Source organism: Pristiophorus japonicus, chromosome 17 (assembly GCF_044704955.1).
Source record: "Pristiophorus japonicus isolate sPriJap1 chromosome 17, sPriJap1.hap1, whole genome shotgun sequence".
NCBI lineage: Eukaryota > Metazoa > Chordata > Chondrichthyes > Pristiophoridae > Pristiophorus > Pristiophorus japonicus.
This window is the reverse complement of record NC_091993.1, coordinates 44673633-44701310: the sequence shown is the minus strand read 5'-3', so window position 1 is coordinate 44701310 and position 27678 is coordinate 44673633. Positions and strand designations below refer to the sequence as shown.

At 42.4% G+C, this 27678-nt stretch overlaps 1 protein-coding gene across 5 annotated transcripts in view; it reads left to right on the top strand.

Moving 5' to 3' along the window:
- The window catches only part of zfand6 (zinc finger, AN1-type domain 6), a 79147-nt gene extending 53345 nt beyond the window's left edge, over positions 1–25802 (top strand). For 4 of the 5 annotated variants that reach the window (XM_070858699.1, XM_070858695.1, XM_070858697.1 and 1 more), the window contains 5 exons: positions 5704–5799; positions 14256–14365; positions 15834–16073; positions 16225–16341; positions 22323–25802. In XM_070858699.1, the coding sequence (XP_070714800.1) occupies positions 5704–5799; positions 14256–14365; positions 15834–16073; positions 16225–16341; positions 22323–22471 (712 nt within the window). In that variant the 3' untranslated portion in view covers positions 22472–25802. The remainder of the gene's footprint in view (positions 1–5703; positions 5800–14255; positions 14366–15833; positions 16074–16224; positions 16342–22322) is intronic. The other variant, XM_070858698.1, reaches the window with a different exon arrangement.
- The last annotated feature ends 1876 nt before the right edge of the window (positions 25803–27678 follow it).

The window sequence follows — 27678 nt, the reverse complement described above, 5'->3', positions numbered from 1 at the left end:
CCTCTTCTTCACCTTGCCACTTCTCTCCTGCACTTAACGGTCCCCTCAATCATGACATGTCATCTCTCCCAATTCTACTATTGCCGATCAGTGTTTGCTCTCAAAGCATCTTTGTATATTTTTATTATGTTAAGGGTGCCATTGAAAATGAATGCTGGGGCTTTGTGCTTCTGCCTGTAAATCTTTTCTGGGAATAGAGTTTTTTGTTCCAAGTTCCATGTGTTGCCTTTATCCTGGCAATAGGAGTCTGATCTCTTTCCAAGGAATTATGATTACTTTTATTTTCTTAGTTTCTCTGAAATTTGATAGTTTGGTGTTTTTTTACCCTTTAATTCGTATCCCCATCCCAAAAAAAACTTTCCTGAAAGATTTTTAACTTTTGTAAAGAGTTTGCTTTTAAGTGGGGTATTGCAGTAAACTCAAATTAATTACCATAGTTACTGAATCTTAAATTAATTTTTTATAACAAAATCAATCCAAATAGATAAAACTGAGCTGCTGAATTGCTGCCTGCTGATGAATTTGGCTTTAAATAATGTGAACTCTGAGGTTTATGGAATCTCCTGAATCAGTTCATTTTCTTCTGACATTTTGTTAATTTCCTTCTCATCTAATTTAAGGTAGTTATATACTTTTTAAAAACAACTCTGCTAAGTGAGTAAAAGCTCTGATCTGATAACTGAGGCCCCAGCTCTGATCACTGGTCTGTGTTGGGTCTCAACCCAGGACATGGGGGAGGCTGCTACAGTTGTCCTGTCTCTCCAAGCGAGAGAACAAGAGGGAGGGATTCTGTCCCATTGCTATCCACTCGCCTCTTCCTCGCCCGTGCTGACGGCCAGAGACAAGATCAGAATGTGCCACTCTCCAGACTCCCACTCTCCGGCAAAGTGTTGTGCAATGGTTTGAAGCTGTAAACTCTGTTTAAAGATGGATATATACACAGCTGCCAATTCGATGACTGCTTTGTGAATAATATGAATTCACAAATTATTCTTGCAAAATGTTATGCAGCACATCAGGCCAAATTATTCTATTAGTCATTGTGACAGAAGTGTTTATGTAGCCTGTGCAAGTGATGAGTGGCAGACTCTGCATTTCTTTCACTGTACAGCTTGAAGCCTTTTTGCATCTGAATTGAGTGTTTTTGATTACTGTCCGTTAAATAGATTAGATGCCTCACAGTGCACAAATCACCCTTCAATAATATGGCTATAAATGCAATTTATATTAAGTTTAAAAATTATTGTATGTCCCAAATGATGGTACAATTTTTTTTCTGCAGAAGTGTGTGAAATTATCTTAATCAAAAGTGGAATGGAGGGGAGAATATCTCTTCTGTTTTATGCTATTGCTGATGCAATCTTTTAAATTTGTCAGTATTCAGGTTTAATAATGAAAATCTTTTTGTCTTTAATACTGTACCCATCGCAATTGGGTGTAAAAATAACAATATAGCACGTCCTGACCAAACAGGAGAATTGAGTGAGAATAACAAAGAGAAACAAGAGCACTGTTCCCCCTGACCTTCAGTGGAAAGCAAAGCTGAAGGTGTACAGAACCTTTAGCAATGCAATACCCATCCTGTTCAATGGATAGAGAGAGTACCTTGGGAAAAACTCAGGTTCTGTTGAACAAGAAAACTCGGTCCTGGAGCTGGAAGTTGCAGGAAGAAAATGTAAACGGGGAATCTCTGAAGATTTAATATCTGGAAAGTTTGTCTAGTCCTTGTGTCCATTTAAGGCGCACTTGAGATGCACTTCTGATTTTTGTGCAGTATATTCTTGCACACACATCAAACAGCGAGACTGTTTAGTACATGTTATTTACCCAAGGTTTACCTCTGTTTCAACACTGCTTTTACAGGCTACGCTTCTAAAAATTTATTACGAATGGAAGGCATTCATGTCTTTTGCTGCTAAACGTTTGGAAATAGAACGTTTTGGTAAATCTCAAATTATAAATCCTGAGATGTTTCCTCTCGTGTACAAATCTGTTTGAATGGAGCAGTTGGTTATATTATTGGACTAGTAATCCAGAGGCGTGGACTAATAATACAGACAGTTCAAATTCCACGATTTCTGTTTGTGAATTTGAATTCGGGAGGGGATTACAGAGATAGGGAGAGGCGAGGCCATGAAGGGATTTGAAAGTAACGATGAGAACTTTGAAATCGAGGCATTGCTTAACCGGAAGCCAATGTAGGTCAGCGAGCACAGGGGTGATAGGTGAGCGGGACTTGGTGCGAGTTAGCACACGGGCAGCCGAGTTTTGGATCACCTCTAATTTACATAGGGTAGAATGTGGGAGGCGAGCCAGGAGTGTGTTGGAATAGTCAAGTCTAGAGGTAACAAAGGCATGGATGAGGGCTTCAGCAGCAAATGAGCTGAGGCAGGGGTGGAGACGGGCGATGTTAGAGGTGGAAATAGGCGGTCTTAGTTATGCTGCAGATATGTGGTCGGAAGCTCATTTCAGGGTCAAATATGACACCGAGGTTGCGAACAGTCTGTTTCAGCCTCATACAGAAGTTAGGGAGAGGGATGGAGTCAGTGGCTAGGGAACGGAGTTTGTGGCGGGGACTGAAAACAATGGCTTCGATTTTCCCAATATTCAATTGGAGAAAATTTCTGCTCATCCAGAACTGGATGTTGGATAGGCACTTTTACAATTTAGAGGCAATGAAGGGGTCGACGGAAGTTGTAGTGAGCTGGGTGAATGAATAAATAAAAATTTTAAATCAGATGCCAGTCTTCAGCCAATTTGACTCACTCCACATTCTATCAAGAAGTGGCTGAGTGCACTGGACACAGCAAAGACTATGGGTCCCAACACCATTCCAGCTGTAGTACTGAAGACCTGTGCTCCAGAACTAGCCGCGTCTCTAGCCAAGCTGTTCCAATACAGATACCCACATTGGCATTGCCCAGGTATGTATATCCACAAAAAACAGGACAAATCCAATCTGGCCAATTACTGCCTCATCAGTCTACTCTCAATCATCAGCAAAGTGATGGAAGGTGTTGTTGACAGTGCTATCAAGGTACTTACTCATCAATAACTTGCTCACCGATGCTCAGTTTGGGTATCTCTAGGACCACTTGGCTCTGGAACATATTACAACCCTGGACAAAAGTGCTGAATTCCAGAGATGAGGAAAGAGTGCAACATTGTGGCAGCAAGGAGCCTAGTAAAACTGAAGTTAATGGGAATCAGGGAAAACACTACTGGCTGGAGTCATAACTCACACAAAAAAAGATGGTTGTGGTTGTGGAGGCCAATCATCTCAGCCCCAGGACATCGCTGCAGGAGTTCCTCAGAGCAGTGTCCTAGACCCAGCTATCTTCAGCTACTTCATCAGTGACCTTCCCTCCATTATAAGGTCAGAAGTGGGGCCAATTGCTGATGATTGCACAGTGTTCAGTTCCGTTCGCAATTAATCAGATAATGAAGCAGTTTGTGCCTACATGCAGCAAGAAGAGGACAATATCCAGGCTTGGACTGATAAGTGGCCAGTAATATTTACATCACACAAGTACTAGGCAATGATCATTGCCAACAAGCGAGTCTACCTTCAATGCCATCGTCAAATTCTCCACCATCAATTTCTTGAGGGTCACCATTGACCAGAAACTCAACTGGAAAACTCATATAAATAATGTGTCTTTAAAAGCAGGTCAGAGGCTGGGTATTGTGCAGTGAGTGGCTTGCCTGCTCTACCCAAAGCCGCTCCACCACTGGCAAGGCACAAGTCAGGAGTGTGATGGAATACTCTACACTTACCTGGATGAGTGCAGCTGCAACAACACTCCAGAACCTCAACAGCATCTAGCACAAAGCAGTCTGCTTGATCGCTCTGCCTCAAACACCCGCTCTCTCCCACCACCAGCGCACCGTGGCTGCAGTGTGTACTATCTACAAAATGTTCTGCAACAACTTTAGCACCTCCCAAACTCGCAATCTCTACCACCTAGAACGACGTGCAACAGCCATTTGGGAACACCATCACCTCCAAGCTCCTCTCAGTCACACACCATCCTGACTTGAATATATATTGCTGGCCCTTCATCACTGGGTCAAATTCCTGGAACTCCCTCCCTAATAGTAATGTGGGAGGAGCTTCATTCACCACACAGATTGCAGCAGAGGGCAGCAGTTCAAGATTCACCACCACCTTTTCAAGGGCAACTAACGATGGGCAATAAATGCTGGCCTTGCCAGTGATGCCCACATCCCAAGAATGATTTTTTGTTCTTTTTTTTAGAGAATGTGGCTTAACTGCTAGGCGGGTGAGCTGAAGAAAAAAATCAGTTGAACACTTTAAATGCCCAAGTATGATTTAGTACCATTAGATTTAAGGTGGTCACACTGTACAGTACTTCCTACGGTTTGAAAAGAAGGTAGAGGAATATTCAAAGTGTTCAGTTCAGCATAAATGAAAATGTTCTAGTCTGTGGATTAACCAGCTGGGGAAGAACTGGGCAGATAGAAACCAGTTATGGTTTTTGTCCAGAGGATGCTTCACACAATATTGAGTCCAGATCCCTTATTCTTGTGTGATCTTGAAATTGCAAATACATACTGGGGTTGGAGTCTTTAAATCTGATGATAAAGGACATCTTGTGCAATACCTTTTACAAAGGAGCAATGTGCCATAAGTAATGTCCAGTCATAGACTTCTGAAGTCAGCAATATCGCGATTGCTTTCATTTCTGGCTTCTGTTCTTAAAATTCATGCAGCCTCCTACTTTGTTCCATCCTGCACCTGAATTAGGATTTTCACAAGGATTCCAGAAATATGCTGCTAGGTTAGAGCTTCTCCTTTAATTGGGAATACAGCTTCTCCTAACCCACCAACCACTTGTTTAATGCTTCCACATCTTCAACTCCTTATTGGCAGATTTCCATTTCCGATCTTCCTTTGGTGCAGGAAGTTCAAAAGTGAAAGACAATTAAAGCAGTACATTAACAGGCACACATTTTTGCCTCTTTATAAAATCATTTAAAATTCTTCAAGTGTTTTATTTTCAGGTATTTTCCGTTATTGAATATCTTGCGTTTTATGGTTTTCCTTGGTTCTGTGTGTCCTTATCTGTGGTTCTCATCAAATTTAAGACCCTAAAGTTAGATCCTTGGAGCACTAGCATATAAATGTTTTAACATGTTTGTTAAAATTCTTTACTCTATTTTACTGGAGGTGTTGGATCTGATTAAATGGATTATCACTTCTGATAAAGCAGCAGAGTAAAGCATTTCCCACCAACATGTTCATAGGTTAGTACCCTTGGGTCTTACTATAGCCACTGCAATTGGTTGCCGTATCCTAGAGATTGCAGCCACATGGTCAATCTGATCACATGGCAATCGCTAAAATACAATCTTTAATATGGATTTTTCCAAGGTTGGGAATTCTATAATTGACCGTTTGTCTCGCCCCTCACAGCCTCCAAAAAGAAACTGATCAAAAAAATTACACAAGTAATGAGAATTAAAGGGATCATACTCCTGTGAAAATCCCAGTTATAGGACACTCTTGTAGCTCATTATCAAATAACTTAAGAGCTATTGTAACTTTAATATGGAGTACGGTATTTGTATTTTTTGCTGTTGCATTTTTTATCAATCTGATTTTAAAATAAATAGTTAATATAGTAAGGTAATAAATGGAGAAAGAATACATGAATTGTTGTATGTTTACTCAACCTTCAGTCCTCAACCAATAATGGGAAGAGGGAAAAGGGGAAGAAAGCAAAAAGAGAAGAAGGGAAGATCTATTAAAAGAGAGGGAAGAAAGGGAAGGAAGAGGTAAGAAAAAAAAGGGGCTAGAGGGGGGAAACATTAAATGAGGATTAAGGAAAATGTAGGAGGAAGTTAGAAGCTTAAGATTTTGGGGGATGATGAAATGGGTATTGTGTGAGCAGTGAAACCAATTTATAGCATTGGAACAATGTGAATGGCTCCGCTTTTCCCCATTAAGGTGTATGCTGATCTTCTGCACAATAAGAAGTCAACCTCTGATTATTCGTGTGCTTTAACAATAGAACGGTGGTAGTGATGAGCCCATCTTGATACAATTTTTATGAAGACAATTGTACCAGTGTCACATTTTTGGCTCTCCAATTAGCTTCTAATTCTCCCTGATGGGATTTATGCAGTCTTGGTTACTTGCCTTGCAAGAGCCCTTCATGTGAAATGTGCAATTTCATTAAATGTATTTTAGTAATGAAATCTTTAAATGGATAATTCCTAACCTTTTCAGTTTTAAAACTGAGTCTTTTGTATGTATTGAATAACTAATGAGTGAGATAACACTCTTCCCCTGACGTAAGGATATTTCCACAAACAAAACTACTTGTAGCAGATCTTCGCAATAGTTACAGGCACGTGTAATTAAGTTATACCTGTGCAAAACAGGCACAAAAACTTCAACATTTGGGCAATGGGGACAAATATTTTTTGGGTCTGTAACTTAGCTACAATTTAGAGGACAAGGTACAAGAAGAGTAAAATGCTTGGTGCATACGGTACATCAAGGCATTGACCTAACTGTTAAACAGCAAGTTGGGCAATGTTTCAGGTTTGGAATTGATGTGCCTGCTCAGGGTGCTTGGTTAGATTAATTATCGAATAATAAAAGGAGGGCTTTTTGTAACATATTAGTATGCACAATAGGAGAAATTGATGAATCAATTACTCTCGGAAAATGTTTTCCGCCGTGGTAAACAAGGTCTCTGAATGAATTGTAGGAACCATGATCCACTTGGTTTCTTTTTGTGGGGCTCCGATCTGAATATAGAGTGCTTTGTCATTTATTTTGTGTCTGAATGTAACAAACAAAAAGAAAAAAGTGTAAATTATGCAGGGAAGGGGGAAAAGAAGCCAAGAGAATGTGGATTTTGTAAAGCTGCAAATAGAGACCAAGGGAAATTAATTCCAATCTCATATTTCCTTGTGGAGGAAATATTGCACTAGAAACCTGTCTGGGGACAGAGCCCAATACAACTCAGAGTTTTATTGTAATCCACTATATCTACTCCCCTGGTTTTTGTTCTCAACTACCTCAAGGCTTTTGTGTGATTATACTATGGAGAATATTTAAGCACCGTTACTATTGCATCTTTGTATTTTTGGCTTTGCTGATAGATGGCAAATTTTATACTTTCGGAAAGGCTGCATTTGCCCATTTTATTGCTTGAGATTGATTCGTTTGGTAGCCAGAATTGTGTTTCTATGGTTCTTCGGGTGATTGACATTCTACCAATATTTCAAATCTGGTAATCAGTTCGGAGGAGGTGGTGGTAGTGCTTTTAGTTATTACTGTTCATTGTACAAAAGTTGCTCGGTTTGAAACAAGTTTCAACCCTGTATTTATGTAGAATTTTTCTTATCCTCCCACCCCATTACAGTGACTTTTAGTCAGTTTTGACAAATTGAGCAGACATGAATTTAATAAGAGAATTTTCATTTCTATTTAAAATTTTAACTGCTCCACAACATACCCGATAGTTGTCGCTTATCTCTCACCTGTTCCCCGAACAACAGCTCCTCAATCCTTTTAGCATAATGCTTCAAAATTTGGGCTCACTGCTTTTTTTTCTCCCCCATTTAATTGGCTATATTTTTTCCTATTTCCATCTGCTTTCCCTTCCCAATCAATTTAATTGTACTGTTTCTTCCCCCCCCCCCCCCCCCCCCCCCACTTGTAGACTATAAACTGCCCGTGTCGCTGTCCATACCAACTCCTAGTCTATGTTGGGCTGTGAATTCTATGATCTGTCCAGAATAGTAGAGGCAGTGTGGCGTTGAAGGCTGAGACTGCTTGTCCTGGCTCAAATTGTTTCATCTTGGCAAGGTCAAGAGCAGTTATCTGGGGACACCACTGGAGATGATTCACGTGCAGCACTTGAGTGATGCTTTAAATATTCTTTATGGAGCAAGAACCCAGAGCTGTATTCATTCAGCTGTCTTCTTCACCATTCTGAATACCTAAAACAATTGGGTGGTGGGACAGGATTTAAACTTGAGGGGAGAGGTGGGGCAAGGCTAGCCAAAAGAAGTGTTGACATCCCCAAGGTACATAGGCTTATATAAGGTGTACGCACAGAAACGGGCCCTTTGGCACAACCAGTCCATGCCAGCATTTGTGCTCCACTTGAGCCTCCTCCCTTCTTTCCTCATCATAGAAACATCGAAAATAGGTGCAGGAGTAGGCCATTCAGCCCTTCGAGCCTGCACCACCATTCAATATGATCATGGCTGATCATGCAACTTCAGTACCCCATTCCTGCTTTCTCTCCATACCCCTTGATCCCTTTAGCTGTAAGGGCCCTTTTGAATATATCTAACGAACTGGCCTCAACAACTTTCTGTAGTAGAGAATTCTACATGCTCACAACTCTGAGTGAAGAAGTTTCTCCTCATCTCGGTCCTAAATGGCTTACCCCTTATCCTTAGACTGTGACCCCTGGTTCTGGACTTCCCCAACATTGGGAACATTCTTCCTGCATCTAACCTGTCCAATCCCAGCAGAATTTTATGTTTCTATGAGATCCCCTCTCATTCTTCTAAATTCCAGTGAATGTAAGCCTAGTCGATCCAGTCTTTCTTCATATGTTAGTCCTGTCATCCCAGGAATCAGTCTGGTGAACCTTCACTGCACTCCCTCAGTAGCAAGAATGTCCTTCCTCAGATTAGGAGACCAAAACTGTACACAATACTCAAGGTGTGGCCTCACCAAGGCCCTGTACAACTGCAGCAAGACCTCCTTGCTCCTATACTCAAATCCTCTTGCTATGAAGGCCAACATGCCATTTGCCGCCTTCACAGCCTGCTGTACCAGTATGCCAACTTTCAATAACTGATGTACCGTTGCACCTCCCCTTTTATTAATCTGTCACCATTCAGATAATCTGCCACCTTGTTTTTACCACAAAAGTGGATAACCTCACATTTATCTACATTATACCGCATCTGCCATGCATTTGCCCACTCACCTAACCTATCCAAGTCACCGTGCAGCCTCTTAACATCCTCCTCACAGCTCACACTGCCACCCAGCTTAGTGTCATCTGCAAACTTGGAGATATTACATTCAATTCCTTCATCTAAATCATTAATGTATATTGTAAATAGCTGGGGTCCCAGTACCCCACTAGTCATTCTGCCTGCCATTCTGAAAAGGACCAGTTTATTCCCACTCTTTGCTTCCTGTCTGCCAACCAGTTCTCTATTCACATCAATATATTACCCCCAATACCATGTGCTTTAATTTTGCACACTAATCTCTTGTGTGAGACCTTGTCAAAAGCCTTTTGAAAGTCCAAATACACCACATCCACTGGTTCTCCCTTATCCACTCTACTAGTTACATCCTCAAAAAAATTCTAGAAGATTTGTCAAGCATGATTTCCCTTTCATAAATCCATGCTGACTTGGACCAATCAAACTCATCAGCGTAACCTTCTGGTTCCTTCTCCCTTGTGTCAAGTAGCAGTGTTAAGAGGGAAATGGCACAAACCCCTGCAATAGGGTTGGGAGGGACAAAAGAGGAGCAAAAAATGGTAACAATAAGAAAATGAGTAACGATGAAGGAGCAACAGTCCAAATTACAATGAAGGAAAAGGGTTTGAGTGTGGGCGCACTAATGTAATACGTGTACAGAATAAACTTGGGGAATGAGAAACAATTGCCATTGGGAAGAAAACATTGCTTTAACTGAAACTTGACTTCATAACGCTCCAGTTAATAACATTTAGAAGCGATAGACAAGGCAAAAAGAGAGGGGTTGCTGCACTACTTATTGCGGAAGGGGTTTCACCATTAGAAAGGAAAGATATTAAACGCAATGTACAGGTAGTCCTTGGGTTGAGCTAAGGAATTAAAAGGGATCTGCTACAATATTGGGCCTTTGCAGATTGTCAATTTGTTCTAAAGAAATCAAAGGAGACACTCGGTGTGTGGAAATAGGACCGTAACAATGGAGGACTTCAACTATTCTTCGATTGAAGAACGCGTCTGAGAAGAGTAAATGGGGAGGGCTTTATAGCATGCATTCGACTGTTTTGTGCATCAGTACATAACCAGAAAAGATGCAAACTGGAATTGCTTCTGAAGGAAAAACTGGGGAAGGTCAGCAATAAAGGTGTGGGGAAAATGAGAGAAGTGATTAGCAGATATTTGACTTGAAAGCGAGTCAAAAACAAAGTTGAAGGAGGAGTAGCAAACTAGAGGTATGGATGAGGATTTAGCCAAGATAAACTGAAGGTATGCGCAACCTAGTTACACTGGGAAATATTTAAGCATGAAATTGATGCAGCACACAGTCTAGGAGCACTCCAATGGGGAAAGAAGGGCCTGTGTCTAGGGTTGTGCTTCAGTGATCACAGGCAGATTAGACTAAAAATAAAGGCTTAAAATATAAGACAGAGCTTGTGAACAAAGGAAAGTCGCACAAAATGCCTTAATCTTAAAAACTGAATTGAAAAGGAAATGGCTAAGAGCCCAGGAATTGTTTTGTTGGTGTGGAATTGGTGTAAGCTGGGGTAAAGAATTTGAGGCAGAGCCCACCTTGAACAAGGTTTCCATTCCATTCCATTCTTGCCCCACTAATAAATGCCGAGGTGGGGGGGGGGGGGGGGTGCTGTACATTGCCTGCCCAGTCCCTGCATCAGGATGTCACTTCGAGGCAGGACTGACAGACTGCCTGGCTCCCCAGAACTCCTACCAGTTGCTCCTAATTGTATGCCCATAGGTATTGATTGTACAAGGGTCAAAGGTGAACCCCATAAAGCTGTGCCTACATAGCAATCGATCTGCCTTTGGCATATTGGCAGAGCGCCAAGGGAGGAAGTTTGAAGAAAGTTTCAAAGTTTTGAAACTTCAGCAACTCCAAATTCCTGTTGACTCTCTGGGTTGGGTGCCCCAGTAGCGCTGTTAAAGACACTGATGCCTGCCTCCAATATTCAAATAACCCCAGCCCTGGGATCTGGAACGGGATCAAGGTGACGGTGGCAGAAACCCCACCCTGCAGCATTTCCCCAGAGCAGAGGATCTGGAATTTCTAGGCAGCGATTTTTATAAACACATCATTAAGGAAGGATGGAACCAAAAAATTACCATGTTGGGATAATTGTCAGGAAATGGGAGAGTGGCTTAAGGAATGTTTTGCTTTGGTATTTACAAGCGAGTGTGGAGGTAATAGATGAATTAATGAAGAAATGGTTCTTAAAGGGCAGAGGGCAGTAAAGATTGATGTCGCCAGCACCATGTGATAAGCACAGGTTAGTGAGGAAGTAGAGGAGGGATTAACCATGATCTTTAAGAATTCATTAGATGGACTGAGGGCAACAACTGTTATACCTCAGTTCATAACTGGGTAAACCAAGCAATTATTGACTTTGTATCGGTAGTGGGAACATTGGTGGAGCATGATTGGAGATAAAATAAATCAACACGTAGCTGAGCAGATCAGAGATGGTCAATGGGGATTTGTGATGGGGAGGTCATGTTTGACTAGCCTGATAGAATAACAAAATATGAACATTGTAATGCAGTAGATTTAAGCTTGGATAGACTTCCGGAAATGTTAGCAAGTGCCAAATAAGAAATTGGTAGAGAATTGGGGCCTGTGGCATAAAAGGGAAGATAGTAGCACAGATTGAGATAGCTGAAAGGAATACAGCAAAGGGTTGCCGTGGGTGGATCTTTCTCAAGCTGGCTGGGGGGAGCTCATGTTACAATGTGTGGGAACAAGTTCTTAACTTTCTCAAAGAGTTCAACATGTGCAGATACATGCGTTCTTAAATGGGTGGATAGATTTATTATTTTTTTAAATAAAGAAAAGTAAAGCAAATGGGATTTTAGGGCTAGAAATTACATAGTGTCCCGTTTGGGGTGATAACTTTCCAGGTGAAAAAGATTTGCAGTTGCTGGAAACTTCTGCTTTAGCGCTAAATCAGGAGCTACCACTTCCCTTAGAGCGCTAAAGGGAGTGAGGGGGCGGTAACAGCAGAGCACTGAGCGATGTTCAGTGCAGCGCTGCCGGTTGTACAGGCTCGTTCGCTTGATTAAAGAGAAGGGCCAATGATGGGTTGAATGAATCCTGCTGCTCTCTCTGTGGGGCCACGGGGCCTGTGCTACGCGCATAGCAGCCCCTTGCACTGAGTGCAGGGCTGAGCATTCACAGGGGCAAAAACAGGAGGCACCAGAATAGGGAGATAATTAAATTTTGCCCTACCTTACCACCAATGCCGTTAAATATCGCTTCCCAAGCGGCCAGCTGAGGTGACCACGTCTCCTTCAGCTGCTGTTGTTAATGTCCGTCGATGCTGCAGGCAGCAGGAACCAATATTGCATCCGGGGCGGTAACGGGACACTGCGTGCCGGATGATGTCACAATCTACGGGGCACGAGAGAGCGAGGCAGTAAGTGTTAGCGCGAGCACAAAACCATGAGGGAAATTCGTGTGTGATGGTAACCCTTTAGCGCCCCACTACCATCCCCCGCAGGCGCAAACCAGGCCAATTTCTCCCCCATAGAGTTTAGATCAAGAGGATTTACTATGACGACAAAACTATTAAACCATACCTTAAGCTGTGCAATCTGAGGCTTCTCTCTAAAGGAGGACTATAGTCACTCTGGACATGGCAAATGTAGATCTACAGGATGATTGAGGGGGCATTCGTGAGACCTGATCAAAGTGATAGACACGGTAAACTTGGATGATTTCTGTTGATGGGTAAATAGAAGATGGCAAGCTGTCCATCACAAGATAAATGATAGTTATTAGAAATTAGGGTAGATTCCCTTGCCTCTGCCATCTGCTTGGGCACCGAACGGGTATACTGTACCTGTTGTGCACTGCACCTATCAGATGACAGGAGAAGTTCCTTGCTAACTGGGTGTATTTCTTCAGACACCCATGTGTGGAGACCCCAGGGGTTGGATGATCAGGAATCTGAGGCAAGAGTTGTCAGAACATGCCCCTCTTTCACATTAAATAGCAACGTTGGGCTTGCATCTACTGCAGGAATTCTGATGGTGCAGTGGCGAAGGAAACCTGGTGTAACTGCTCTCTGCGTCTGAACTGTGCTTGAGAACTCTGCATTGCCGAAGCACGATAATAGGGAAATTCTACCCTGTTTTCAAGCAGTACCACAAATGCTGATTAGTGCTAAATTCATTGCAGCATTCAAAAAGGTACTGGATAATGTAGAAGAATGTGGGAGAAAATAATATAAAACGGTAGAAGAGAAAGCAGGAAATGTGCCTTGTGTAAAATAGCCCAAGAGCACATTAAAATTGGCACCGGGAAAGGGGGCTGAATGGATCCCTGCTACTAAAGATACTATTCTATACTGAGACCTCTCTCCCAACTTCTGTCGGAGGCTGAACTAGACTGTTCATAACCTTGATGTCCTATTTGACCCTGAAATGAGCTTCCGACCACATCCACGGCATAACTAAGACCGCCTATTTCCACCTCCGTAACATCGCCCGTCTTCGCCCTTGCCTCAGTTCTTCTGATGCTGAAGTCCCCATCCATGCGTTTGTTACCTCTGGACTTGACTATTCCAACGCACTCCTGGCTGGCTGCCCACATTCTACCCTACGTAAACTAGAGGCGATCCAAAACTCGGCTGCCCATGTCCTAATTCGCACCAAGTCCCACTCACCCATCACCCCTGTGCTCGCTGACCAACATTGGCTTCCGGTTAAGAATGCCTCACTTTCAAAATTCTCATCCTTATTTTCAAATCGCTCCATGGCTTCGCCCCTCCCTATCTCTGTAATCTCCTCCAGCCCCACAACCCCAGCCCCTGCTCCCCCGGAGATATCTGCACTCCTCTAATTCTGCCCTCTTGGGCATCCCTGATTATAATCGCTGAACCATTGGTGACCATGCCTAGGCCCTAAGCTCTGGAACTCCCAGCCTAAACCTCTGCCTCTACACCCCTCTCCTCCTTTAAGACGCTCCTTAAAACCTACCTCTTTGACCAAGCTTTTGGTCACCTGTGCTAATTTCTACTTTTGCAGCTCAGTGTCAAATTTTTTATCTCATAATATTCCTGTGGAACATTTCATTGTGTTAAAGGCACTATATAAATACAAGTTGTTATTGAGGATTTAAACAGCTAAACTTTGGTATTGCAGGGATGCAGAAAGTGTTTTTGTACTTGCAAAGTATAGACTAAACTCTACAGTTCTGCTTTAATACCTGCTGAATTTTATTTTTTTTTAAACTGTTTTGCTTCCTTTTACAGATCTGTGTCCAACCAGTTGCTGCGACTATCCCAAGAATCAGTAACACATCCCCAAAATGATGGGGACCATACAGAAGATAACCAAGAAATGCCTAAGAAAGAGTTACAGGGTAATTCACCTTCCAGATATCATTTAAAGGCCATCTGAAAACAAAAGGCACACCTTGAGATCTGTTTGAACACAAAATATAGCAACATGTTGCCCAGTAGGTACTTGTTAGAGGGAGCCGTGTTGCAGTCAACATTGTAAAAGAGATGATTTGATCGGAGGTGCTTTTAGATGGGGAGTAAATACTATAGTGTAAGACACCTAATCTGTCAGGCCAGTTCCTCAGTCACATCTCCTCCCCCCTTGGCCCCTCCCCCGCTCTCTCTCCCTCGAGCCCCTCCCCCTTCGGCTGCCTCCTCGCGCTCTCTCTCTTCCCCCCCACCCTCCCCTTTTTCCTCCCTCTCTCTTCTCCCCTTTCCATCTCTCCCTCTCTCTCCCTCTCCCTTATCTCTCTCTCTCTCCCTCTCCCTTATCTGTCCCTCCCTCCCTTCCCCTCTCCCTCTCCCTTGTCTCTCTCCCTCTCCTTTGTCCATCTCTCTCCCCACCCCCACTTGCCTCTCTCTTTTCTCTCTTCTCCACTGCCCTCCCTCTTTTATTTGTGACTGAAATTGAAACCATGCTGAGGATATTATGCTCCATATGTAGCCCAAATAAAACTCCCTAAATCTGATAGTAATTTTATTTTGAAATAAAATAACCTGTGCATTTCTATTAATTTTTAAAAAAAATTCATTTTGAACCCCCTCTGTTTCTCTTTCAAACCCACCTGCCCCCACTCCAGCTGATAATGCTGTCCATTCCCAATTCCCTCTTGTGATCCGCTGCCAGGTTTTCCGGGTGCTGCTCCTCGAGCCGTTAGATTTTGGGAAGTGAATCACATTTTCCCTTGCACCAGTGTTGAACAAAGTGGCGTGATTCAGGACATTAGCTAATTACACATTAAAACACTCTGCGTCCCAAGGTGTAGTGCCGAGCCATGCAGACCTGAAGGTCGGAGGTGTGATACTCGCTCTTTGCGTTGGCTTATTGCAGCGGCTGGGCTGCCACAGTTTGCCTTGCCATCCCTGAGTTACGGAGAGGAAAATCGTCCAGGGTTCCTGCTCCTGTATACCATCAACTTGCCCTCGTGGGAATGTCTGCTACGTGCATGTCAAGGGAAGGCAGTCAGGTTTGGCTGTGATGCCCTCTATGGTTGAATAGCCTGCTTATACTCATTGCGTAGGCTCACCCATGAAGAATAGCCTTTTGGGCAAGGCCTTGAAATTTCGCTCAAAGAAATTTCACTGCCAAGAAAGAGCTGGCACCTTCAGGGGGGAAATAAAATAAAACATAATTGTGTCTACAAATTTTAGGTTAACTTCTGAAAATTAAAATTTCTACTTGCCTGAAATATATACATTTTTTGCACTTGCTGCAAATAATAGCAAAAGCCCATTAGTTTAAAAAAAAAACCTCCAGACAGATTAAAATGATACAATGGAATTGGAAAAAAGTGCCTGAATTTCAAATGGTCTTGATTCTTGTGGCAGATTTGGGTGGGCATCCAGAGTTAGAGAAAGCACCGCTGGACAGTTGTGACAGATCATTAGTGGGGAATAATGGCGAAGACTGTTCCATGGATAGTTCAGATTACTCCAGCTCGTCCAAGAACACAGACACAGGGTACAGCTATGATGCTAGCACAGAAAGTGAGGCAGATGACTGCATACCGCTGGAAGAGGTTTCACGGAGGACTAAGAGAAAAATAGAGGAGGCATACACAGATCTAGGTAAAACTTTCATCTCTGTGCGCAAATAATACTGTGGCGGGTTTTCCGACCCCTCTTTCCCCCACCTCCCTCCTTTCCCCCATGGAAATGCTGCATATGACCCATGTACAGTTTTTTGATGATTAATCGAGTTCATAATTGTCTGTTAAAGCTTCCACGTCTGAAGAAATTGCACAGACTTCTTCTGATGGGCAGGACAAGTCCCCTGAAAAACCCAAGCAGAAGAAGAATCGTTGTTTTACTTGCCGAAAGAAAGTGGGACTTACAGGTCAGTGCAGTCGGGCATGTACATATGAGGCAGACACCCCAAGAGACTGAGCGGGTGTGCACTCGTGCTGGAATACCGAGGTGGTGATCGCACTACTGGTGACTTGCATTTTTCATATGTTTGATTCACCTTCCTATTACTTTACTGTTGTATGTCTGCTCGAGTTAGGATCAAGACGCAAACCCTTTGCTAGTATTTTAATTTCAATTTTACTTCAGAATGGCGCTTGCTTTCTTTTCTTTTGATCTCCTGGTGACCTGTACCTTAGCCAGTGCGGCAAGGCGGAGGTGTTACCTTATTAATGCTACTATTAGCACATGGCAGTGCACTAGAGTAGCCTGGTGTCCCCCTCCCCTTTCTTTTGAGGGGCTGGGTCTGGCACTGGTCCAAGCTTTCCATGAGATTAAAAACTTGGGATTCGCAGAGATGATTCAGTCCATGGCCCACCTCGTTGGTGCAGTAACTGTGCCTGGCACATTATAACTTTTAGATTACAGAACAATTTGATAAGCGATGCGTTTGAGTTATGTGCACTGCAAGCTTGCATGAAAATAGTGCTGAAGTATATGAAACTAATTAACTCACTCCTCCCTCTTTGGCTGTCTCACTACTCCAGCATCGGCCAGAAAAACAAGGACAACCCCAAACTCTCCACCACCGACTGCTCCTTCAACCTTCTGCTTTCCATTCTTGCCTCCTGCATCAACTGAGAGAGGCTCATCAATTTCAATTCCAAAATTGGGGATGTCCATATGGCTATCCCGCCTGCAATTCCCTCTCTTCCCTCCTGAGTACTCGCTGCTCTCATCCAAGAGATCCACCATTTGCCCCCTCAACCTCCTCCTTACCGTCCAACTATCTCCTCAGCCCAGTGCTGCTGTATCATAAAGTCCACTCTTTTGTGCTGATTGTTTCTCTTCCCCATCTCTGGCCCATAAAACTGAGACAGCCCTGGTCAAAGTAAAACTATATGGTGCATGACTGCAACTGTGCACTGTCACACCTTGTCCTCCCATGGGCTTGATAGTTGATCATTTCATCCTCCTTCCTTTATGGTCATTGCTGGCTCCACTCTATCTCAATTCCATTCTTACCTGTCCCAACACAGTTAATACTTCTTCAGTGGCTTTCCTTTCCCCGAGAAGTGTAGAGGCAGCTTTACTCTGTATCTAAACCGTGCTGTACCTATCTTGCGAGTGATGGGACAGTGTATCTAACACGTGCTGTACCTGACCTGGGAGTGTTTGATGGGACACTGTAGAGAGAGCTTTACTCTGTGTCTAACCCATGCTGTATTTGTCCTGGGGATGTTTGATGGGATAGTTGCCTCTAGAGTGGCCCATCCTTCTCGTCTACATGCTGTCCTGAGGCAGTATCATCTGGAAATATAGGATCAGTTTCCATAATGCTAATGACACCTAATTTTACCTTTCCCGCCCAACCTTGGCTGACTGCCTGTTTGTATCAAGTAATTGATTGGCCAGAACCACCTTCCAGCTTCATGTCATCAAGATCCTTTTCAGCTCCTGCCAATAACTTTGCACCTCAGGCACTGATTCCATCCCCCTTCCGGGCTGAACTCACAACCTCCGTGTCCTGTTTCACCCTGAGCTGAACATCAAGTCCCACAGCCACATGGCTGCCTACTTTCATGCTGGTAATATTGCCACCTAAACTCCCACTTTTCCTTCACAGCCACTGAAATTTTCATCTACACCTTCACCCGCCCCCCCCCCTCCACAGTGCTTGGTTTCCCCAATGTCAACTGCCACAGTTCACCCTACGTAAACTCTGGCTCATAGAAACATAGAAAATAGGTGCAGGAGTAGGCCATTCGGCCCTTCTAGCCTGCACCGCCATTCAGTGAGTTCATGGCTGAACATGCAACTTCAGTACCCCATTCCTGCTTTCTTGCCATACCGCTTGATCCCCTTAGTAGTAAGGACTACATCTAACTCCTTTTTGAATATATTTAGTGAATTGGCCTCAACAACTTTCTGTGGTAGAGAATTCCACAGGTTCACCACTCTTTGGGTGAAGAAGTTTCTCCTCATCTCGGTCCTAAATGGCTTACCCCTTATCCTTAGACTGTGACCCCTGGTTCTGGACTTCCCCAACATTGTGAACATTCTTCCTGCATCTAACCTGTCTAAACCCATCAGAATTTTAAACGTTTCTATAAGGTCCCCTCTCATTCTTCTGAACTCCAGTGAATACAAGCCCAGTTGATTCAGCCTTTCTTGATAGGTCAGTCCCGCCATCCCGGGAATCAGTCTGGTGAACCTTCGCTGCACTCCCTCAATAGCAAGAATGTCCTTCCTCAGGTTAGGAGACCAAAACTGTACACAATACTCCAGGTGTGGCCTCACCAAGGCCCTGTACAACTGTAGCAACACCTCCCTGCCCCTGTATTCAAATCCCCTCGCTATAAAGGCCAACATGCCATTTGCTTTCTTAACCGCCTGCTGTACCTGCATACCAACCTTCAATGACTGATGTACCATGACACCCAGGTCTCGTTGCACCTCCCCTTTTCCTAATCTGTCACCATTCAGATAATAGTCTGTCTCTCTGTTTTTACCACCAAAGTGGACAACCTCACATTTATCCACATTATACTTCATCTGCCATGCATTTGCCCACTCACCTAACCTATCCAAGTCGCTCTGCAGCCTCATAGCATCCTCCTCGCAGCTCACACTGCCATCTAACTTAGTGTCATCCGCAAATTTGGAGATACTACATTTAATCCCCTCGTCTAAATCATTAATGTACAATGTAAACAGCTGGGGCCCCAGCACAGAACCTTGCGGTACCCCACTAGTATTTGCCTGCCATTCTGAAAAGTACCCATTTACTCCCACTCTTTGCTTCCTGTCTGACAACCATTTCTCAATCCATGTCAGCACACTACCCCCAATCCCATGTGCTTTAACTTTGCACATTAATCTCTTGTGTGGAACCTTGTCGAAAGCCTTCTGAAAGTCCAAATATACCACATCAAATGGTTTTCCCTTGTCCACTCTACTGGAAACATCCTCAAAAAATTCCAGAAGATTTGTCAAGCATGATTTCCCTTTCACAAATCCATGCTGACTTGGACCTATCATGTCACCTCTTTCCAAATGCGCTGCTATGACATCCTTAATAATTGATTCCATCATCTTACCCACTACCGATGTCAGGCTGACCGGTCTATAATTCCCTGTTTTCTCTCCCTCCTTTTTTAAAAAGTGGGGTTACATTGGCTACCCTCCACTTGATAGGAACTGATCCAGAGTCAATGGAATGTTGGAAAATGACTCTCAATGCATCCGCTATTTCCAAGGCCACCTCCTTAAGTACTCTGGGATGCAGTCCATTAGGCCCTGGAGATTTATCGGCCTTCAATCCCATCAATTTCCCCAACACAATTTCCCGACTAATAAGGATTTCCCTCAGTTCCTCCTCCTTACTAGACCCTCTGACCCTTCTTATATCCGGAATGTTGTTAGTGTCCTCCTTCGTGAATACCGAACCAAAGTACTTGTTCAATTGGTCCGCCATTTCTTTGTTCCCCGTTATGACTTCCCCTGATTCTGACTGCAGGGAACCTACATTTGTCTTTACTAACCTTTTTCTCTTTACATATCTATAGAAACTTTTGCAATCCGTCTTAATGTTCCCTGCAAGCTTCTTCTCGTACTCTATTTTCCCTGCCCGAATCAAACCCTTCGTCCTCCTCTGCTGTGTTCTAAATTTCTCCCAGTCTCCGGGTTCGCTGCTATTTCTGGCCAATTTGTATGCCACTTCCTTGGCTTTAATACTATCCCTGATTTCCCTTGATAGCCACGGTTGAGCCATCTTCGCTTTTTTATTTTTATGCCAGACAGGAATGTACAATTGTTGTAGTTCATCCATGCGGTCTCTAAATGTCTGCCATTGCCCATCCACAGTCAACCCCTCAAGTATCATTCGCCAATCAATCCTAGCCAATTCATGCCTCATACCTTCAAAGTTAGCCTTCTTTAAGTTCTGGACCATGGTCTCTGAATTAACTGTTTCATTCTCCATCCTAATGCAGAATTCCACCATATTATGGTCACTCTTCCCCAAGGAGCCTCGCACAATGAGACTGCTAATTAATCCCCTCTCATTACACAACACTCAGTCTAAGATGGCCTCTCCCCTAGTTGGCTCCTCGACATATTGGTCCAGAAAACCATCCCTTATGTACTCCAGGAAATCCTCTTCCACCGTATTGCTTCCAGTTTGGTTAGCCCAATCTATGTGCATATTATAGTCACCCATTATAACTGCTGCACCTTTATTGCACGCACTCCTAATTTCATGTTTGATGCCCTCCCCAACATCACTACTACTGTTTGGAGGTCTGTACACAACTCCCACTAATGTTTTTTGCCCTTTGGTGTTCTGCAGCTCTACCCATATAGATTCCACATCATTCAAGCTAATGTCATTCCTAGTTATTGTATTAATCTCTTTAACCAGCAATGCTACCCCACCTCCTTTTCCTTTTATTCTATCCTTCCTGAATGTTGAATAGCCCTGGATGTTGAGTTCCCAGCCCTGATCATCCTGGAGCCACGTCTCCGTAATCCCAATCACATCATATTTGTTAACATCTATTTGCACAGTTAATTCATCCACCTTATTACGGATACTCCTTGCATTAAGACACAAAGCCTTCAGGCTTGTTTTTTTGACACCCTTTGTCCTTTTAGAATTTTGTTGTACAGTGGCCCTTTTTGTTCTTTGTCTTGCGTTTCTCTGCCCTCCACTTTTTCTCATCTCAGTGCAGAATACCCAAGGGGCACAATTCTGGACGAGTGTCACCCTGTCCTTGCTGATCTCTGGTTTCCCTTTCCTTAATGCATCAAAGTCCAAGTCCTCATTTTCATTTCCAAAGGCCTCCATGACTTCACACCACCCTATGTCTGCAATCTTCTCCAGCCCTACAGTCTAGCTTGTACCCTCCAGCCGTCCAACCCTGCTCAATATTTTACCCCGCGCTAAATTTCTTATCAACCCCTTCCCCTGCTCCATTGTCGATTGCCAAACTTTCGGGCACCATTTCCCGGCTCCTGGAATTCTCTTCCTATACCTCTCCCCTTTCAAAAATACCAAAACCTGCCTCTTTGCATTTCAGGCCAATTTCTGTAACATTCTCTCACCCTGATCAGTGTCTTCCAGTTTGCTCTTCAAGTACATTGGAACTGTTTGTTATTTAAAAGTTGCAGTTTTTGTGTTTTTTAAACTAGTACAATAGGTGGAATTCAGTGTGCTTTTTGTCAGATACAACTGGGAATAGCTCTGCAACAATTGGAATACAATCCACCTTCGAGTAATGCAGCATTCTTAGTAATGTTTTGTTTCTCTCCAGTGTTACTTTAATCAGTGTTTAGAGATATCCTCTCTCCGAGCATGGCTTCTGCTACCATAATGTAACTTCAGGACTGTAAGTCATCCAATTGGAGACACCTTCTCTTAAAGACCAGTAAAACCTGATACAGTACTGAAGGATTGTTACATCACACTGCTATTTATCAGATGAGGCATTAAAACCGAGTCCTTGTCTGTTTAGGTGGGTGCGAAAGTTCCCATGGGACTATTCAAGGAGCAGACAGTTCACTAGGCGCCTAAGTTAACATTCCTCCCTCAAATAACCCCACGAGAAAACTCGTCAACCATCTCATTTGTTTGTGACATCTTACAGATTGATTGACACATAAGTGCCCTTCAGATGTCATTCACTGCTTGGGGTGCCCCAGGACATAAGGAGGCACTGAATAAATAAGAGTCACTCTTAAATATTTGCTGAGAAACCTGGGAAGTACACCATGCGAGGAGGGAGAGAGAGGAGTACAGACACATGTAAACTACATGTCGAAAGCGAGGCAAGTGGGTGGGGCAGTGTCTGCTCTCCCATTTCCTAAGTCTAGAGTTATAGATGCACGGTCTAACTCTGTTTTTGTTTCCAGGATTTGATTGCAGATGTGGAAACCTGTTCTGTGGATTACACCGTTATTCTGATAAGCACAGTTGTCCTTATGATTACAAAGCTGACGCTGCTGAAAAAATAAGGAAGGAAAATCCTGTTGTAGTTGGAGAGAAGATCCAGAAGATTTGAACTGCTACTTACATTACATTTTTTTCTTTTAAACCACGTGAACCTAATTAAACAGCGGAGAGGATAAGCTGAGCTTTGTAGTTCATTCTGGGGATTTGGAGCATTGTACTTGCAGAGATCTTTAAATCATGCATGCACAAACAATAGAAGCTGAGAACTGACTGAAAAGTTCTTCCACTTTTTGTTAAATATTCTGTGATTGGAAAATTACTGCATAATTTAGAAGCAAGTCCATTTTACAGCCATTTTAATCTTAGTTAAGTGTCGGGCTTATTTAAAAAAACAAGTAGAGATATTGGAGGGCTGTGCTTTTCCAATATTACATGCATGTTTCAATTTTGCATTTCTTCCTTTGTGTATGTGGCCTTTCTCTGCAGCACGATTTTCTAACCTGGCAGTGTCACAAACAGGCCATCAGTAACAGAATGTATGCTAATCACTGCTTCATTCCATTCACCAGAAGGCCCCATGTGTTGGCATCCTAGCTTGTTTGCTGCTCCATCTCATTGATTATTTATGTACTTAAACAAGTGTATGCGGTTTCTGATTTTATAGTATGTATACTGAATGGAAAAAGCCTATATGCACTTCAATGCTGACTACAAGTTTAATTAGAAAATACATTTATGCTTAACTCTGAGCGTACATGAAACACAGGATGGTAATTGTGCTGTATTTATGTTAGTTTATTCACTGTCTTAACTTTGTTTAAATAAAGTTATAAAGGAAAACTACTGATTGTTTTACAAAAATCTATAGTAGGGAACTATCTGTGCCTTGAAATAAATATGGGACTCTGGTCAAAATATTCTCTTCTCAACCCCTGCCCCCTCCATTTAGCTGAAGTATTTCTCATCACTTTTATATGTGAATGCACCTTCAGGTAGTAAGGCTTGCAGATTGTATGCACTGTAGGAACTATATGCAAATGCGGACCAGTAATGCTGCTGGCACAACCGTTGGATGCATTTCACGTGGATACAAATATTTTAAGAGGATTGTATTTTAAAGTGGTAATGTTAGTTTCTTAGAAATGGTATCCTTTGCCAAATGTTTTTTGTTGTACTGTATAGTGCTTTGAGGGATTCAGCTTTAAGCACTACAGTTTTCCTCACTAACTCTTTATAGTACCTTTGTGCGACTGGCTGTGTTACTGAATCTTCAGACAATTAGGGGCCCGAAATACAAATGCAATAGTGCAGTTTTTATTCTTGGTATTCTTCATAGAAATCTTGGCTTTGAGCACCAGAGCAGTTGCTAGCGTAACTTTTCTTTTCAGAAAACTGAAAATAAAAATATGAATCAAATGTGTGCAATGTCAGAAGGAGGCAATGGCAATTGGGTAATTATTTTCTGGTGGTAGAATTGACTTGGAGCTGCAGCAGTGTGATTCAAATGAGTGCAAAGTAACTGTGCATACTCTTTTTTTTAAAAAAAAAAAAAAAAACTTGAAGAGCTAGATGAAAGCAGCAGGAGCAAGTTTCCCTGCCCTGGTTGTGTCGATGCTGACTTATGTTTAAGCATGGTCCCATAGTCGGCAATGGCTGGCTGGTATCTATGTCTATTGCCTCGTGAGCCTAGAGCAGTAGATATGGTGAGCTATCGGAATGTAACAGCTGTCACAGCCAAGCCTGTTCTTGCGCTGCAGCCACATGCACACTAGTAGCTGGAGTGTAATGAGCAGGGGCCTCGGCTCCTGTTGCATCGCCCTCCCCAAGCTCAAGATACTCAGTCCAATTCTAACATCCCCACAGATAGCCTTGAATGAAATGCAGACAAATAGCGATTGAATCCGTGCCATTCTAAAGCAAAGCAAAATCTTTTGAACTATAATATTTGCTTGTGGAAGTATAGCTGTTTTGTACCATCAAGGAAACCTATAGGACATTGTACTGGTGAAGCGTTTTGCTGTATTCTAGAAAATGTATCAAATTCAAATATTTGGCCATTCTAACACTTTATTGTACCACAGGGAGTTGGGTCATGGATCAGTAAATCACCATGGTGGCTTGTAGCCTCCAGCCATTTATTTCTACTGCTTGGCTACAAATCCATCTCTAGAGGAGAGCTATGATTGTGCATGCTTGCATTCATGAGCAGAGCTCCACTCCCAGTCGGTAAAGTTTAAACGCACTGAAAAGGTTCACGTTCTCAAAACTTTCTTGAAACCCCTTCTGTTTCGGTTATATCGGAGATCTGACAGGACCCCCCCTCCCCGAGCACATCTTCAAGACTGCTTGATACGTCACTGAAACACAAGGCCAGATCAAATTACAGTCACTGTTACGTTGTGAATATCAAACTGTTTCTATCGTAACTCCAAAGTAATAGTATAACTGCCCTTAATCAACAGTTTCCTGAATTCTGATTTGATTTTTTTTGTTTTATTCAATTTATTTTCTAACATACTAAATGGTGCTTCCACAAATGAGGATAACTACATTTCATGGAAATTAACACTTTTTGTTTCCGTTGGATATCATTAGATTTGAACACTGATAAGTTGTATGTGAGTTTTGAAAAATTCTCATTGTCTAAACAGCTATTTTCCATAATTACTGAATGTATCCAATTATTCTGCAGTCAATTTCAACTCGAAGGTGAGCATGAGTATGATTGTGTTATTTGTAAACTTTCACTTTCCAAAAGTGTGACTACCTGACAATACGATTTCTGTATTCTATTTTTATATGACTGTAGATAGCCAGGGTTAATGTATTTTAGAAATTACAATTAAGGTCACAGTCTTCCTATTAAATTTCAAATTGGAGACCCGAGCCCAGCTGCTTACAGAATACAGAAGCTTGGTTTTAGCAGCTAATCAAACTATTGGTCCTTTTAAAGGACAGTGGGTATCTGCCAATCATTGGAGTTGACCTTTCAATCGGAGGAGTAGTTTCCATTGCTGGCAAGTATACACTTTGTTCTCCTCTACATGGCTGTGCCATTAATGGAGTTTTGTTCTAAGAGAATTAAGAGTATCCAAAGGAAATTGGACCATCTGATGGCTAGGGTCTACTGTTCACACCGTATTTACTTAGAAGTGGTTGACCGTTGAGAAGAATTTGATTATCAAATGGACCTGCTTTAACATCAATCAAGTCAGACATTACCTCAGCCAGAAGAAGCGACGAGTAGGCTTTGTGCAATTGTCAATGTCCCATGTAATGTCTCACTGATACTCGGTGAATACTACTGAAAAGAACTACAAGGACTTTGGGCTTTGCAAACATTTATATATTGTGTAAGTCAAGTATTGAACTCGTTTCTTGCTGTGTCTTTCTGCTTCTGTATAATACTTGTAAATAAATTTGATTTAGTTTTAGCATTACTATTGGTCTGGCCTTGTGGATTTACTGCCTTTCACAATAGACAGTAATACATAGTATCCCACATGGTCTCCAGTGCACCATACCTCTGTGATACTGGAGTAATTGCCAGTTCTGTGCCTTGTTATCTCACTTCCAGCATGTATAAGGGCACAGATTTTGCTCAGAGGAAACTTGTGGAAATAGTGCGGCTCACAGTTTTTAAAAAAAACTATTAGTTTGATCCCCAGTAACACTAGAGCATGAAGTGATGAGCTCAAATCAGATTTTTAGTAAGGAAGCAATTAAATATTAGCCCATCATAGTGATGGCTGTACATTCTTACCAACTGTGAAAGAACTCATATGGTTGGCACATGCTTGAGTGATTTTAAGTATGATCTTTCATGGAACCTGTGAGTATATATAGAAGTCCAAAAGTTATAGAAAGCAACAGTGCAAAACAAGGCCATTCAGCCTCATAAATTTACCCCATGTTTTTCTGAAAATTTGGCATTCCTTTTAAAACAACTATTATATTATTTTTAAGAGTTTACGGACTCTGCTTCAATAATGGTTTGTTGCAGAGAAGTTGGTATTAAAGCACACTGTAAATGCTTTTCTAACCTCCCTTTATTTCATTTTGTGCCATTTAGTTATTGTCTCATCAGACAGTTTAAACAAGCTCACTATTTGTCATATGATTTGTATCCCACAATTGGACTGACCTTGTATGATGGGAGATGGTAATTCTACCATTGGACCTTGTAATGTACTCCGGAGCCAGATACATGCCAAAGATTGGGTGAAGCTACTTGATAGGTATACCACTGGTTTGATGATGCATATTACTCTGCAAAAGGTCGGGAAAAGACCATTGACCAGCCATGATGCAATATACAATCCCCCACCCCAAAATAAAGCAATGCTATTTGCCTATCAGATTTGAGTCTATGTACAAATAATCTGTTCTAGAGGACGATGCATCTGCAAAAAAAGTCTGAATGTGGTGATAGAATGCTTTGGAATGAAGTGATTAGATTAATTATTCAAGGTGGCTAGGACTAGAGGACATGTGTACAAGATACTTCCAGTCATAATGTGCTGCCCAACGTATCTTATGTTTACAAACAGATTTCATTGCTGATTGTGGGATCATGCTGAGCATAAATTGGCTGCTGCATTGCCTGCATTATAACGTGCTACATTATAATTGGCTGTGCAGTGCTTTGGGGCATCCTGAGCTTGTGAAATGCAAGTTCTCTTCTATTACTGAGAATATGTCAGTGCTTTTAAAGTTGTTTCATTGGCCATTTCATGTCATGCTATTGTCAAGTAACAGCATGTCTCAGACCGTACTTCAGTGTAAATTCACCATGCACTTCTGTATACTAGTTGCCTCACACTTAAATCATATTTGCGTACACACTTGTATCCCAATATCAAGCCATTCTTGGGCTTTCAGGTGATCTATGAAAAGATCGTGGGGTGTCTGGAGATCTTTGCTCATTTTTTAAGTTTGTTCATGGGATGTGGGCTTGAGAAGGTGGTGTGAGCTTGCTAGACCATTTCAGAGGAGAGTGAGGAGTCAACTATATTGCTGGGGGTATGGAGTCACATATAGGCCCAGACCGGGTAAGGGCAGCAGATTTCCTTCCCTGAAGGACATTAGTGAACCAGATGGGTTTTTACAACAATTGGTATTTTCATGGTCACCATTACTAGCTTTTTATTCCAGACTTATTTAATTAACTGAATTTAAATTCCCCAGCTGCCATGGTGGGATTTGAACTTGTGTCTCTGGAATATTAGTCCAGTGACATAACCACTATGCTACCTTGCCCGATCTCCCACTGCATGCTTCCCATGTCTTGGGTAGTGGCCAGACTATCAAATTTAG